This window comes from Thermobia domestica, chromosome 1 (genome assembly GCF_964235325.1).
Source record: "Thermobia domestica chromosome 1, izTheDome1.hap1.1, whole genome shotgun sequence".
Taxonomy (NCBI): Eukaryota; Metazoa; Arthropoda; class Insecta; order Zygentoma; family Lepismatidae; genus Thermobia; species Thermobia domestica.
The window spans coordinates 31,135,239-31,147,864 of NC_137454.1; the positions used below are offsets into that span (position 1 = coordinate 31,135,239).

General features: G+C 33.9%; 1 protein-coding gene across 12 annotated transcripts in view; it reads left to right on the plus strand.

Annotated features, from left to right (window-relative positions):
- The window catches only part of LOC145684179 (uncharacterized), a 692,246-nt gene that overhangs the window by 624,390 nt on the left and 55,230 nt on the right, over positions 1–12,626 (plus strand). For all 12 annotated transcript variants that reach the window (XR_014131255.1, XM_081756189.1, XM_081756245.1 and 9 more), the window contains one exon: positions 7,998–8,097. Coding sequence is in view for 11 of the 12 variants with exons in the window: in XM_081756189.1 (XP_081612315.1) it covers positions 7,998–8,097 (100 nt within the window). In the remaining variant the exon portion in view is untranslated. The remainder of the gene's footprint in view (positions 1–7,997; positions 8,098–12,626) is intronic.

A 12,626-nucleotide genomic window follows, 5' to 3' on the forward strand; every position in this document is an offset into this window, starting at 1 on the left:
AAAACCTGTTGCAAAGCCACCAAGAAGGGTGCCGCTAAGTATACAGCCTAAACTTAAGCAAGCAATTGAAAAACTAGAAAAAGATGGAATTATTTGTAAAGAAGAAAATCCAACGGGTTGGGTAAGCAATCTAGTTATAGTTGAAAAACCTAATGGGTCCCTGAGATTGTGTTTGGATCCTAAAGATTTAAATAAAGCTCGTAAACGAAATTATGCAATAATCCCTACTGTGGAAGAGGTTAGTGCAAGGTTAAATAAAAAATCTGTGTACAGTGTTTTAGATTGGAAAGATGGCTTCTATCACATTGAGCTTGATGAAGAGTCAAGTAAATTGTGTACGTTTAGCTCACCGTATGGGTGTTGGAGGTTTTTAAGGCTACCTTTTGGTCTAAGAATAGCTCCAGAAGTGTTTCAGAAATTAAATGAAAAGTGTTTTGGAGATATTCCTGGTGTAGTCGTCTATTTTGATGATCTTTTAATAGGGGCAGAATCTGAAAAAGAACACGATCAAATCATGAATGTAGTGCTAGAGAGAGCAAGAAATTTGAACATTAAGTTCAATCCTGAAAAACTACAATATAAGGTACACGAAGTTAAATACCTAGGGCATGTGTACAGTAGAGAGGGAATTAGACCTAATAGGGACATGGTAAAAGCTGTACTTGAGTTAAAAGAACCCAAAAATAAAAAGGAATTACAAAGAGTAATTGGCATGGTAAATTACGTAAATAGGTTCATTCCAAATTACTCTACAATCACTGCACCGTTAAGGGAATTGTTAAAATCAAATATTGAATGGCAGTGGTTACCGAAACATAGGGAGGCTTTTGAAACGTTAAAACAAAAACTTTCTAGTGCTCCTGTGTTAGCTAATTTTGATGTAAATAAGAAAATTACATTACAATGTGATTCTTCAAGTGAAGGGCTGGGTTGCTGTCTCAAACAAGATGGGCATCCTGTAGCTTACAGTTCTCGTAGCCTTACAGAAACTGAGAAATCATATGCACAGGTCGAAAAGGAGTTACTTAGTATTGTATATGCGGTGAAAAAATTTCATTTGTACATCTATGGTAGGGAAGTAGAGGTAGAAACAGATCACAAGCCTCTAGTTTCTATAAGGAATAAATATGTAGCAGATGTGCCTTCTAGTAGATTACAAAGAATGAAGCTCAAATTACTGAATTATAATCTTAAACTTGTTTATGTACAAGGCAAAAATATGCACATTGCAGATCTATTGTCAAGGTCATATCTTAATGAGGTTGAGGAAGACGATAAGTCACTTACTGAAGTAATCCATAGTCTAACTTCTCACTTACAAGTTAGTGATGCACGTAAAGAGCAGTTCATTGAAGCAACTAAATTAGACCCTGTGTTAAGTAGAGTTTTGGATCTGTATTACAAGGGTTGGCCCGATGATAAGAAGGAATTAGATGATAGTGTAAAATTTTATCATAAATTGAGACAGGATATTACTGTAGAAAATGGCCTAGTGTTTTTAGGTAAAAAAGTAATTGTACCGGTTAGTTTAAGGAAACAAGTGTTAAACCAGTTGCATGAAAGTCATTTTGGAGTGCAAAAAACTAAAGCAAGAGCAAGAAAGATAGTGTATTGGCCAGGGTTAGCAACGGATATAGAAAATATGGTCCTTAAATGTACGACGTGTGAGAAGTACAGAATGTCAAATACCAAAGAACCGTTAATTTCCCATGACATACCAAATTTACCATTCGAAAAAATAGGTGTTGATATCTTAGAATTTGGGGGTAAGTCATTTCTAGTCATAATGGATTATTACTCGAAATGGCTTGAACTTTTACCACTGAAGTCAAAAACTTCTGTAGAAGTAAATGACAAACTTAAAAATGTATTTACAACACATGGTATACCTAAAATTGTGGTGACTGACATTGTACCATTTAGCTCAAGGGAATGCAGGGATTTTGCTAGAGAGTGGGATTTCACTATTATAACTAGTAGTCCAAGGTATCCAAGGTCGAACGGATTGGCAGAGAAAGCGGTAGGAATTTCAAAAAGAATTTTAAAGAAAAGCCAAGAAGAAGGGAGAGACTACAGGTTAGGGTTACTTGAATATCGGAATTCTCCTGTATTAGGATCAGATATGTCACCGTCTCAAATGTTAATGAGTAGGAGGGTAAGAACTAAGTTGCCAGTACATGTAGAGCTGCTAAAACCAAAAGTTCAAGAAAATGTACACAAAATGTTACTAAAGAAGCAGCAGAAAAATAAAATGCTTTATGACAAAACAGCTAAAATAAGGCCTGAATTTAAACCAGGGGAAAATTGTTTGTTGCAAAAGGATAAGATATGGGTACCAGGTCAAGTAATTAATGTTGAAAACACTCCGAGATCATATTTAGTAAAAGATACAAACAATCAGGTGTATCGCAGGAATAAAATACATTTAAGAAAGTCTCTAAACAAATTTGAATTTCAAAACTTGTGTGAGTATGATGATGTAACTAACAATAATGTACAGGGTGTGCAAGAAAATCAAGAACCCATAGAACAAGACAATATAACGAGAAATCAAAATGTGACAGAAACTAGTTGTGATGTCAATCTAAGGGGAGTAGTTGGTGATAAGCCACGTAGGTCCGAAAGAAAAGTAAAGAAGCCTTACTGGTTCAAAGATTATGTGTAAAAGGGGGAGATGTAATGGATGCAATAGTTGTCAAGTGGTTCTGGCCACACTGACAGTGTGCATTAAGATATAGTCTGTGACAGCACAGCGCATGTGATGTAATGAGTGTTCGCTGTAAGGTGAATTATATAAATTCATAATAAATACGTTCTAGTGTAATACACTTAAGTGTATTAATTAATTAATTATCATAACAAACGATACAGGCTTAATGTTCCGGAACTGACACTGGAGATGCCAGTAGACTCCTATCCGCTAGAGAAGTTTCTTCCACCAGTAGGTATAGGAGATGGTCCTAGGTTCATTGCGCAAATGCTCCGGAACTGACATTGGAGATGCTGGTAGACTCTCATCCGCTAGAGAAGTTCTTTCTACCAGTAGGTATAACTGGGAGATGGGCCTCGGTTCATCGCGCAAATGATGGTATTCCATTACCCTCCTCAGAAAAATTCTTGGTGTTCTAGTATTTATGTTTCGAACGATTAGTCACTGAAAACTTCTTTGATCACAAATTACAGACTGTTTTACATGAAATTCCACAGTATAAAATGCTCTCCTGTCTTAGTTTCCTATCATATTGATCTATAGCGGTAGAATGCGTAACTAAACGTAAGCTTTGCCAGCCACTAGAACTTTTTGAGTTTTCTTATTTAACATACGTTGCATGATATTGTGAATAAATAAACGTGAGTTATGAAACTTTGAAATCGGGAAGATCATTTACAATAGCTCTTTATTAAAGATTCAAAGCAGAAGAGAGAAAGTTACTATTAAATTGTGCATTTTACTCTGTCGATAAGTCTTTGAATGAAGAACGCAAACAATACTAATTAACAACTCGCCTGAATTAAATTTATATCTCTTTCGTGTGATTTCTTATCCGATATTTCAAGTGCTTCCCACTTTCGCTTTTCTTCAGAGTTAGGATTAAAACTTTCTTCTGTGCAATTCTTCACATAGTTTTTGTAATTATAGTGATTTGTATACAGTATAAACGTATTTTTATAATGCAGTATAATTTGGTTAGTTCACTAACAACTAAAGCAAACCTGCTGCTTGTATTTTTCAGGAATCTTATCCTGTAATCTTCCACAATGAATATTATTATGTCTTGCAACCGATGGATGTTCAAATCCCTGTACATACAAAATGTTGTCAAATCAAACTTCGTTGCCAATTAATGTTCAAATTCAACCCACATTTTGTAATTTATTGTATGGGTTAAAAGATGTATAATAAAGTATTTACAGTCTTAAAGTTTGTTTTTATTGATGTAGTTGATAATGATCGTATCCTAGTCCTTCTCAAGGATTCCTTTTTCGATATTCAGTAGCAGATTTTTTGTTCTTCTATAATAGACTTCAAATACGTTTCTTTAAATGTTGGAAGTGACGTGATATAAGAGCTAATTTCTTCTTTTGAATTGTATGTTTTGTAGTTTGGAGATGTTTTGACAATTCTGAGACAGCTTCTGCATACTCATGGGACTCCTTAATGTGTTCCTTTAATCTGGTGTCAATATTTCTTTTGGCCACTCCTATATAGGAAGCGTCACAGGAGCAAAAGACTTGACATATGCCAGTTAAGCTGTGTTCATCCCTGGAATTTTTATAATGTCTTAGAGAAATTTCCATGTTTCTAGGAAGGGGGGGGGGAGGGTTGAAACTAATTAAGGGTAATGTATTTTAACTGTTTGCCTTAATTTTTACGATATCCCTGAACACAACGGAAATTATATCCAGGGAGGATGTCTTGCGTACAATTTTTTCAGACCTGTTTTTTCAAGTCGTAATAATGTGGGCGTTTTGTTTTGTGTTTCCTTCATAATAGGACTGTAAACGTTAATACATCATAGGTTTGATATTCTTTGTAGTTCTTCAGCCAAAACTTCCTGAAGTGTTACCAACCTAAACTCTAAAATACGTGTTTATCCATATGTTGACCTTGGTCTAGCAGGAATGGTTTTTAGATCTTTTTACGAGTATATTACTTGCTAAAGGTTTTCTGTATACTTTAGTTTGAAATTTATTGAATTTTCTACAAAATGTAACGTCTAAAATGTAAAATGTATCAGTCTCATTATGATGGAAATACGGACATGAAAAGCCCACAATATTTTTATAAGTCAAGATACCCACCCCCATCCCTTACGGGTTTTACTTTAGTTGTGTAGGGATATCGTACACATTAAGGAAAACGACTAAAAGACACAATCTTAAAGTTAGTTTCAAATCCCCTAGAAACATGGAAAGATCTTTAAATCATTATAAGAATGTTTTGTGGGTAAAAACATCGTAAATGGCATATATCAGGTCTTTTGCTCCTGTGATGGTTTCTATATAGGCATGACCAAAAGAAACATTTACGTCAAATTAAAGAAATACATTAAGGAGTTTCATGAGTATACAAAAGCTGTTTCAGGGTTTCAAAACATCTCCAAACCACAAAATATACAGTTCAAAAGGTAGAGCTTAGATCTTAGATCCAGTCACTTATATTTGAAACTTATTATATAAGGACAAAAGATCCGCTATTGAGTACCGAAAAAGGAAACCTTGAGAAGGACTACGATACCATCATTACCAACTACATCAACAAAAACAAAATTTAAGACTGTAAATATTTTATTATTATATATTTTATATTTTATTTTAATCCACATAATAAATTACAAAATGCGGATTGAATTTGAACATTACACTGGCATTTAATTTGACAACATTGTACATACAGGGATTTGAACATCCTCGATTAGAAGACATAATAATATTTGATTTAGTTGCTACTGCACAAACCAAATTATACTATCTTATAAAAATATATGTATATATACACACCACTGCTGTTACAAAACTATGTAAAGAACTGCATAGAAAAAAAGCTTTCAGCTCAAGCCCTAAAGAAAAGTACACATGGGAAGTACTTGAAACATCGGTTAAAAAACACATGAAAATAACATTATTTAGGGGAGTTGTTCCCCGCTCAATAACCAATAACGCAAACAATACTTCGAAAACATAACTGTTCAATTGTTATTTTGATCTATTTTATATCATTTATCGTATTGTAATTAATTAATTATATGTAAGCATAATATGTAATAAACAAGTATAATATATATTCTGACATGTTCTGCAAATTGCGTACATCTTGTACTTTGAACGCATTAAATACTGTACAAAATCATTAAAGGTTTATTATTATTATTATTGTTTTCTCATAAATCGATTCCATATCTTAAAAAACTCTGGCGATAAGCGAAATAGGTTATTCTTTAAAAGTGTAGATTCCATGTATGGCCAATAGATAACATATTGAACTAAGTTTACTACTGGAGAGATTCCTATTTATTTTTATTAATGGGGTTGAAAATGCGACTATGAAGTCATTTCGCACTATAAATAATTAACAACGAAACACTGGAAGGTAATTTTTGAATGAAGTCGGCCATAGTCTAAGGCTACATAAGTTAACGTCCCGGCATTTACCTGGTGTGACTGACAAAACCTTCAGTCAGGATGACTTGCTGCATGATTCGAACCCGGTACCTCCTGCTCTCGAAGCCAGAACACTACCTGTTCATCTATGCCCACATGGAAATATCTCTGTCATATTGAATTGGACCAAGAAATTTTGTTGATATTGATAACGTAGTGCAATTTATTTAACTTCATTCGAACAGTAACTCTTAAATATTGTACAGAAGAAATTGTATTTTAAGTTGACCTTTCATTCAATATCACAAAACCATGGATCCAATAGTTTAAGTACAGAATTAATATTGTCTCACAGCTGATCTCAAGTCTGAACATTACTTCAATCGTACCTAGATAGCATAACAAAAAAGCTGTAACTAGCAGAATATCCGTCTTTGCATGGGGAGAATATCATTTTGGACATAAAGTACTAATGGGGGTTGAATTTGGATTTGAACGGCATGAGATGTATCACTGTTCATCTCAGCGACCTCGAAAACTATGGATTCGACATTAATATCGAGTATTTTCGATCATTTATTTATGTATATATCCTCTTCCCCAAGTTGCGGGGCTGAATTTGGATTTAAACGGTATCGGAAGTGTCATTGTTTATCTCAGCGACTCCGAAAACAACGGATTCGATACTAATATCGATCATTTTCGGTCATTTTTAAATATCTCCGCTTCCCTCTCCCCTGAATTGCACTGTCAAAGTTAAATTATGAAAACCATCCCATGCCCGATCCTCATCTATGTGACAAATTTGATCGAGATCGGTTTCGTGGTTCAAGAGTTATTAAGTTTTATTTATTGTTGTATATCTCCCCCTCTCCTACGTTGTACCGTCAAAATGAAATGATAACATCACTCCCAGGCCTGAACCTTATCTGTGTTAGAAATTTGATCGAGATCGGTCAAAGAGTTATTAAGTCACAAACATAGTAACTTTCAGTTTTATATATATAAATTTATGAATTAACGTAGCGAGTTTTGTACTATTTTTGGAAGGTATTCAAGAGATGGGTATATTTAAAGAACTTGCGTCTAAATAGAAACTTTAATTAATTCGTACAGTAATAATGCTACGTGCTACCTAACAGTAGTGAACACATTTTGTTGGACCGAACAAAAGAATTATAAAAGTTTAGTTAAAATTTTAAGATGTCGTTAACTTTGCACTCTTGGACATAAACCACCTACATTAATATCTTAGAACTGTGGATTGAGTTTTCACAGTTATTATTACTTTTTTCAGCCCAACAAAAGTATTCACTCTTGAAGGTTATTACTCTTGACCAGTGATCACCAAACCGTCGATTGCGTGGTACTAGTATCTCGCAGGGACATTTTCGGTAGATTGCGTTAACGCTCCGGTTAGCTAAACTTGATCAGTGTTGCCAATTTGGGGTAAAAGTTGCTAAACCTAAAGAATTCGACTTCCAGAATAGCGACAAAAAATATTTGTTATATATTATTTTTTTTCTTAAATTTCAGTTTCTTGTTTTATTATATACAGTTTAATTAAAATTGATTTCATATTTACTAGGAATGTAAGTTTGTAAGCAATAAACAAATGCAAGATACTTTAAAAAATAAACAAGTTGGTAGTTCTTTTGGTTGGTATTTCACAGTAGGATTTAAAAACAATGGTCAGAAGCTTCATAAGTTTAGCGACCACTGCTCTTGACGACATTCAAAGTAATCATTTTGAACTATCTAACATTATAGTTTAATCTTATTAGAGCTACGTAATAAATTTTCATATATGCGTAGATATACTACATTATAATTAGTTTTTCAAAAAGTGTAAAAGTGTTTGTAGAAATTAGAAGATTTTTTTTCTTTCTTTGAAGATACGGCCGTGATTATTACATCAACGTGGAGAAAGAGGTCAACAAAAATCGACAGCAGGAGAAATCCCCGGCGCAAGCTCTGAACCAGCTGGAAGAGCAGGTAAGTCGCCATCCACCTTCTCCACTGCTTTTTGAATTGGAAAGAGATGTTCTTCGACAAGATTTGTATCATGCTTCCTTCCGATCCAGACAGGCATCACCTCATTTTATGTTGAATCCCTTGTACGAGCCACAAGATGGTGATGATGATGATGACAATACGAATTCAGAATCTGTGAGTGTGCAACGTAGCAGAGAGACTGTGGACATTGCAGTAGCTGAATCAGGTTACGAGAGCTCTCAAGATTCTCTAGTTGAGTCCAATCGATCTGATAGTCTTCGCCTCACCCGACCTAAACCTGAAGTGGTTATTGAAACAATGGAGTCACTCGCAAGTATTCGTCGCACAAACAGTCTTCGCTTACCATATCGCAAATCAACGAAAGAGCAACTACTTGGAGGTAGTTTAAGACTAAAGGGCAACTCGAGACTTTCTATGATGTGGTAGATATCACATACGCACACACACACACACACACATACATATACATGCTTACGTACTGACACTGAATGGCAGTGTGTTGCTTCGAGGTTGATTTTTGCCCAAGTGTAAGACTGGATAATCAATCAATTTTACATTAAGTTACCAATTTGTTTTACGTTGTGTACCAATACGTTCTGAAGTGAAACTTTGCTGCAGAGTTTCGAAAAATTCATATATACCGCGTTATTTATGCATGAAAGAATAGGATTTTGTTTAAACTGTTAATAGGATATATTAATAGTATATATATATATATGCATTCTATTCTGTTACTTGGCTTTCTGTTCTATAGTTGAATTTGTATATTCTGTGAAATATACATTTTTTTTTTTTTAAATATAAAGTGACAGATAATCCGATGCTTACGAAGTCTTACATACGTACTGGCTGTGGTTTCAATCCGTAAACTAGATACATATTCGAATAAAATTGGATTAATTTTCCCTTTGTATTCGTTACTATTAATGTATATTTTATAGAAAGGTACATTTTATATAAAGACTAAGTTATTTTTATGAGATCGGAGAAATTGTTCGCCATAATATAATAAATATATGATGTTTGAATTTGCACGTCTTAGTACGTCCGTAAGGAATGTTTTTGGAAATATGAGACATTTACTGATTCGAACAGAACATATTAAGTGGTTCAGCTTTGAGATGACTTATTTTGACTTTAAAATAATCTCTACACACATTTACTATATAACATACGTTTACATTAAGACAAACGGAACGGACGTCACTATACTTAAAGGGCTCTAAACTGTCACAAATTACAAACAAATTCTTTTGTAGTCTCTTCTTTAAAAACAGAACTTGCTCGTGAACTGGCAAATATTTGTATCGATCTTCTACATTTCCCAAAGATACAATTTCCATTGATTAATGTTTTACATTATTAAAACAATATCTCTGCAAATGTACAATATATTTTACAAGCATTTTTCGGACCTGAATAAGAATAAGATGAATCTGTATGATCGTATATTTTTAGTACAGTCTTACAGTTTTTGTCGAGCCTGCATTAAACAAGTAATAGGCCGTGATTTTTAATTTTTTTTTTTTTCGTGCAATTGGTGCTTTACAATCTCTGTTCATTATAAGGAATATAGTTTTAGGTAAAGTCACTCTTAAGATGGGAATTAATCTATTCCATTTATCTGGGAGATGCTTATTTCAATTATTTTCGTAATGGTTTGACGTTTGTTGTCCTGTTTAAATATTGCGTAGTTTTTCCTTTGTGTTGTCCGATTTGTGCAGAGTAACTAACGAAATTATTTTATATTGTAAATGAAATTTTAGTAATTATATATACATATATTGTTTGAATGAAGGGAAAAAGTAATTTATATATTCCAATAAATAAGCAGAGGACTTTAGCAAACATTGCAACACATTAATGTTTTTAATTTTGTATACAGTAAATCGTTTTAACACAAGAGAAAGGAGAAAAAGAAAAAAAATATAGAATAGGTTGAAAATATCCCGTCTACATTACGTACATAACAATAATGTACTTTTTTTTATCTCATTTTTCTCACAGTCAAATCTTACAATCTCTTTCTGTTACTGTTTGTATAAGCATCTTATATTTTATTTTCAGTATGTCTGCCCCGGCGTTCCTTTGTTCAGTGCATGACACTTGATACATGATTCCTTACACAAAATACAATACATTTCGAGTATTCGGCCTAATGTGGCAGAAGGGTAGGCCGGATAACAAAAAAGCCGGAGATCTGTAAACTCATTTCTTTGCTCCACCAATACCAAAAGACACAATTTTTACACCAAAACTCACTGATATAATACAGTACGTATTTTCTCGCTTCTTATTTGACTCTGTGCTGGTAGTTTATAAATGTTTATGCACTGCATTGTACGTTTCAGGAATTTATTAGAGAAAAAGTAAGTTAAAGAATACGTACACAGTAGTTCAAATTTTAACATAAATTCCTTAAATGCAGGAAACATAAACAAAACATTAACATAAAATTAGTCGTAATCATTAAGAAAATTGACTCAAACTGATTTTTACAGTACACAGATATGAAAAGGTAGCCATAAGATAATAGTCAAAACTTAAAGTTTTTAGTTTTTGAAAAAGTCCTTAACAGATGACTGCTTCTAAATTTTAGCTGTCTTTCGCAACGCAATGTCCCTCCACTTACGCAAACATATGCTATCAGCTGGCGTCGCTTCTACCTGCTTTCAATGCCTTGGCAATATTGCCAATGCAACGCCTTGCCTTCCTCATTTAAATATGATAAAAGAAAACGAGGCCGGATAGTTGTGAGCCGGGTACTCGGGAGTCTACTGTAGTACAAAAGAAATCACTTCGAAACCACTTGCTTTAAAAGCTAGATGCATGAGGAAATTGTTGTAAGCGTGGATTTAACTTCTAATCTCAATAGAACATTCAGTAACTTGATAATTCACAGAATTCCTAAATCTTACCAACTAAAATGTGAGATATTTCCATTTTGACTTTTCAGAGTCAAATGTTCAGTGATTGGATCATTAAGCATACAAAATTATTTTCTTCTTCGATATTTAATTATTGTTAGTATATTATTGAGGGTTTTAACGTTCGCCAATGACATTTTTTTTCACATATATTGTGCCTAATTGAAGCATTTTTTGTCTCACGTTTATTAAAACTGGTTTGATCCATTTACTGGCAGAAATTACCTTCCAAACAAGAAGAATAGATGAAACATCACAACAGGGATATGATAATGGAACAATTTAAATGATGAAATATGTTACACGATCTCTAAATAAGATACACAATGTCTACTAAAAAAAAAAAAAAAAGATTTATTCTTTTTACTTACAGGATGTACCAAAAGTTCACGGCCATAGGCAAATTCCGTTATGAGTAGGGATACAAAACAATAGAAAGGGAAGAAAGTGTTTGAAAATAAGTGTTTTCAATTTAAAAACGGTATTATTTTTTTCAATCGCACCAGCCGTTTGGGCCCTATGCTTCCCTCCTTAAATGGAAAATGTAACATTTTTCAGCTCAGCAGTCTGGGGAAACAGAACGTAAGGACAGGCAAAAATGACAAGGTGAACTTGTACTTGTTATATGAGGAACTTAAACTTAGAATATCCCAAATCCGTTTTCTTACAATGCCGTATTGTTGGTATGGTGAGAACCCAAGAGAACAACTTGCTGATACGGGTCACAGTGGTAGAGCATTTACCTCTGGTGCATGGGGGACCTTGGTTCGATCCCAGCTCACATAAAGTGAGCTTTGTGGTGGCCAAACACCATGTGCGTGGGTTTTCTCGGTGTTCTCCATTTCCTCCCACTTTCTTCATGCCATCATTTCATTCATTTGTCATCACTGTTTCCTTTAGTCTAGCCTGCATAACTATGGGACGTAAAATTTCATTTCAACAACCTGATGAATTGGCAACGCTGCTTTTTTATTTAACGTAGGGCACCTCACCAATATGGAGTCCAAACGGCTGGTGTGATTGGAAAAATTCTACCTTTTTTAAATTGAAAATAACCTATATTCGACAAATTTCCTCTATTTCCATTTTTCCATATCTTCACTCATAACAGGGTTAGCCTGTAGCTCTGGACTTTTGATACACCCTGTTTATTTGTAATAAATATGTGTGAATTATCATAATGCAAAAAAATTGCTAAATATATTGCAACTTGCCCCGCGAGAAAGCTTTTTTGTAATAATGGTAAAAATCTTGCGCTGTCTGCTTCCAAAATGCAAAATACTAGTACTTGAACCCTGGTTAGATTCCGACACGTGTGGAACATTATCAGAAGGACGGCAAAGTGGATGTAGGGGGAAAAGGTATGAATATAACTTATATAAAATCACATAACGGTTGATTAAGAGTTATACAATAAAGTGAAGAGCAATATCAAACAAAAGAAGATTGCGATAAAATTTTGCCAGATTATTTGGTTTGAAAGTTCAAACATTTTGTGGCACATACTTTGTAATAGCATTTTCTGGCCAAGTTTCACCTTGATTGAAATACGATGAATCCTAGTTACCATTTTCTTAACTG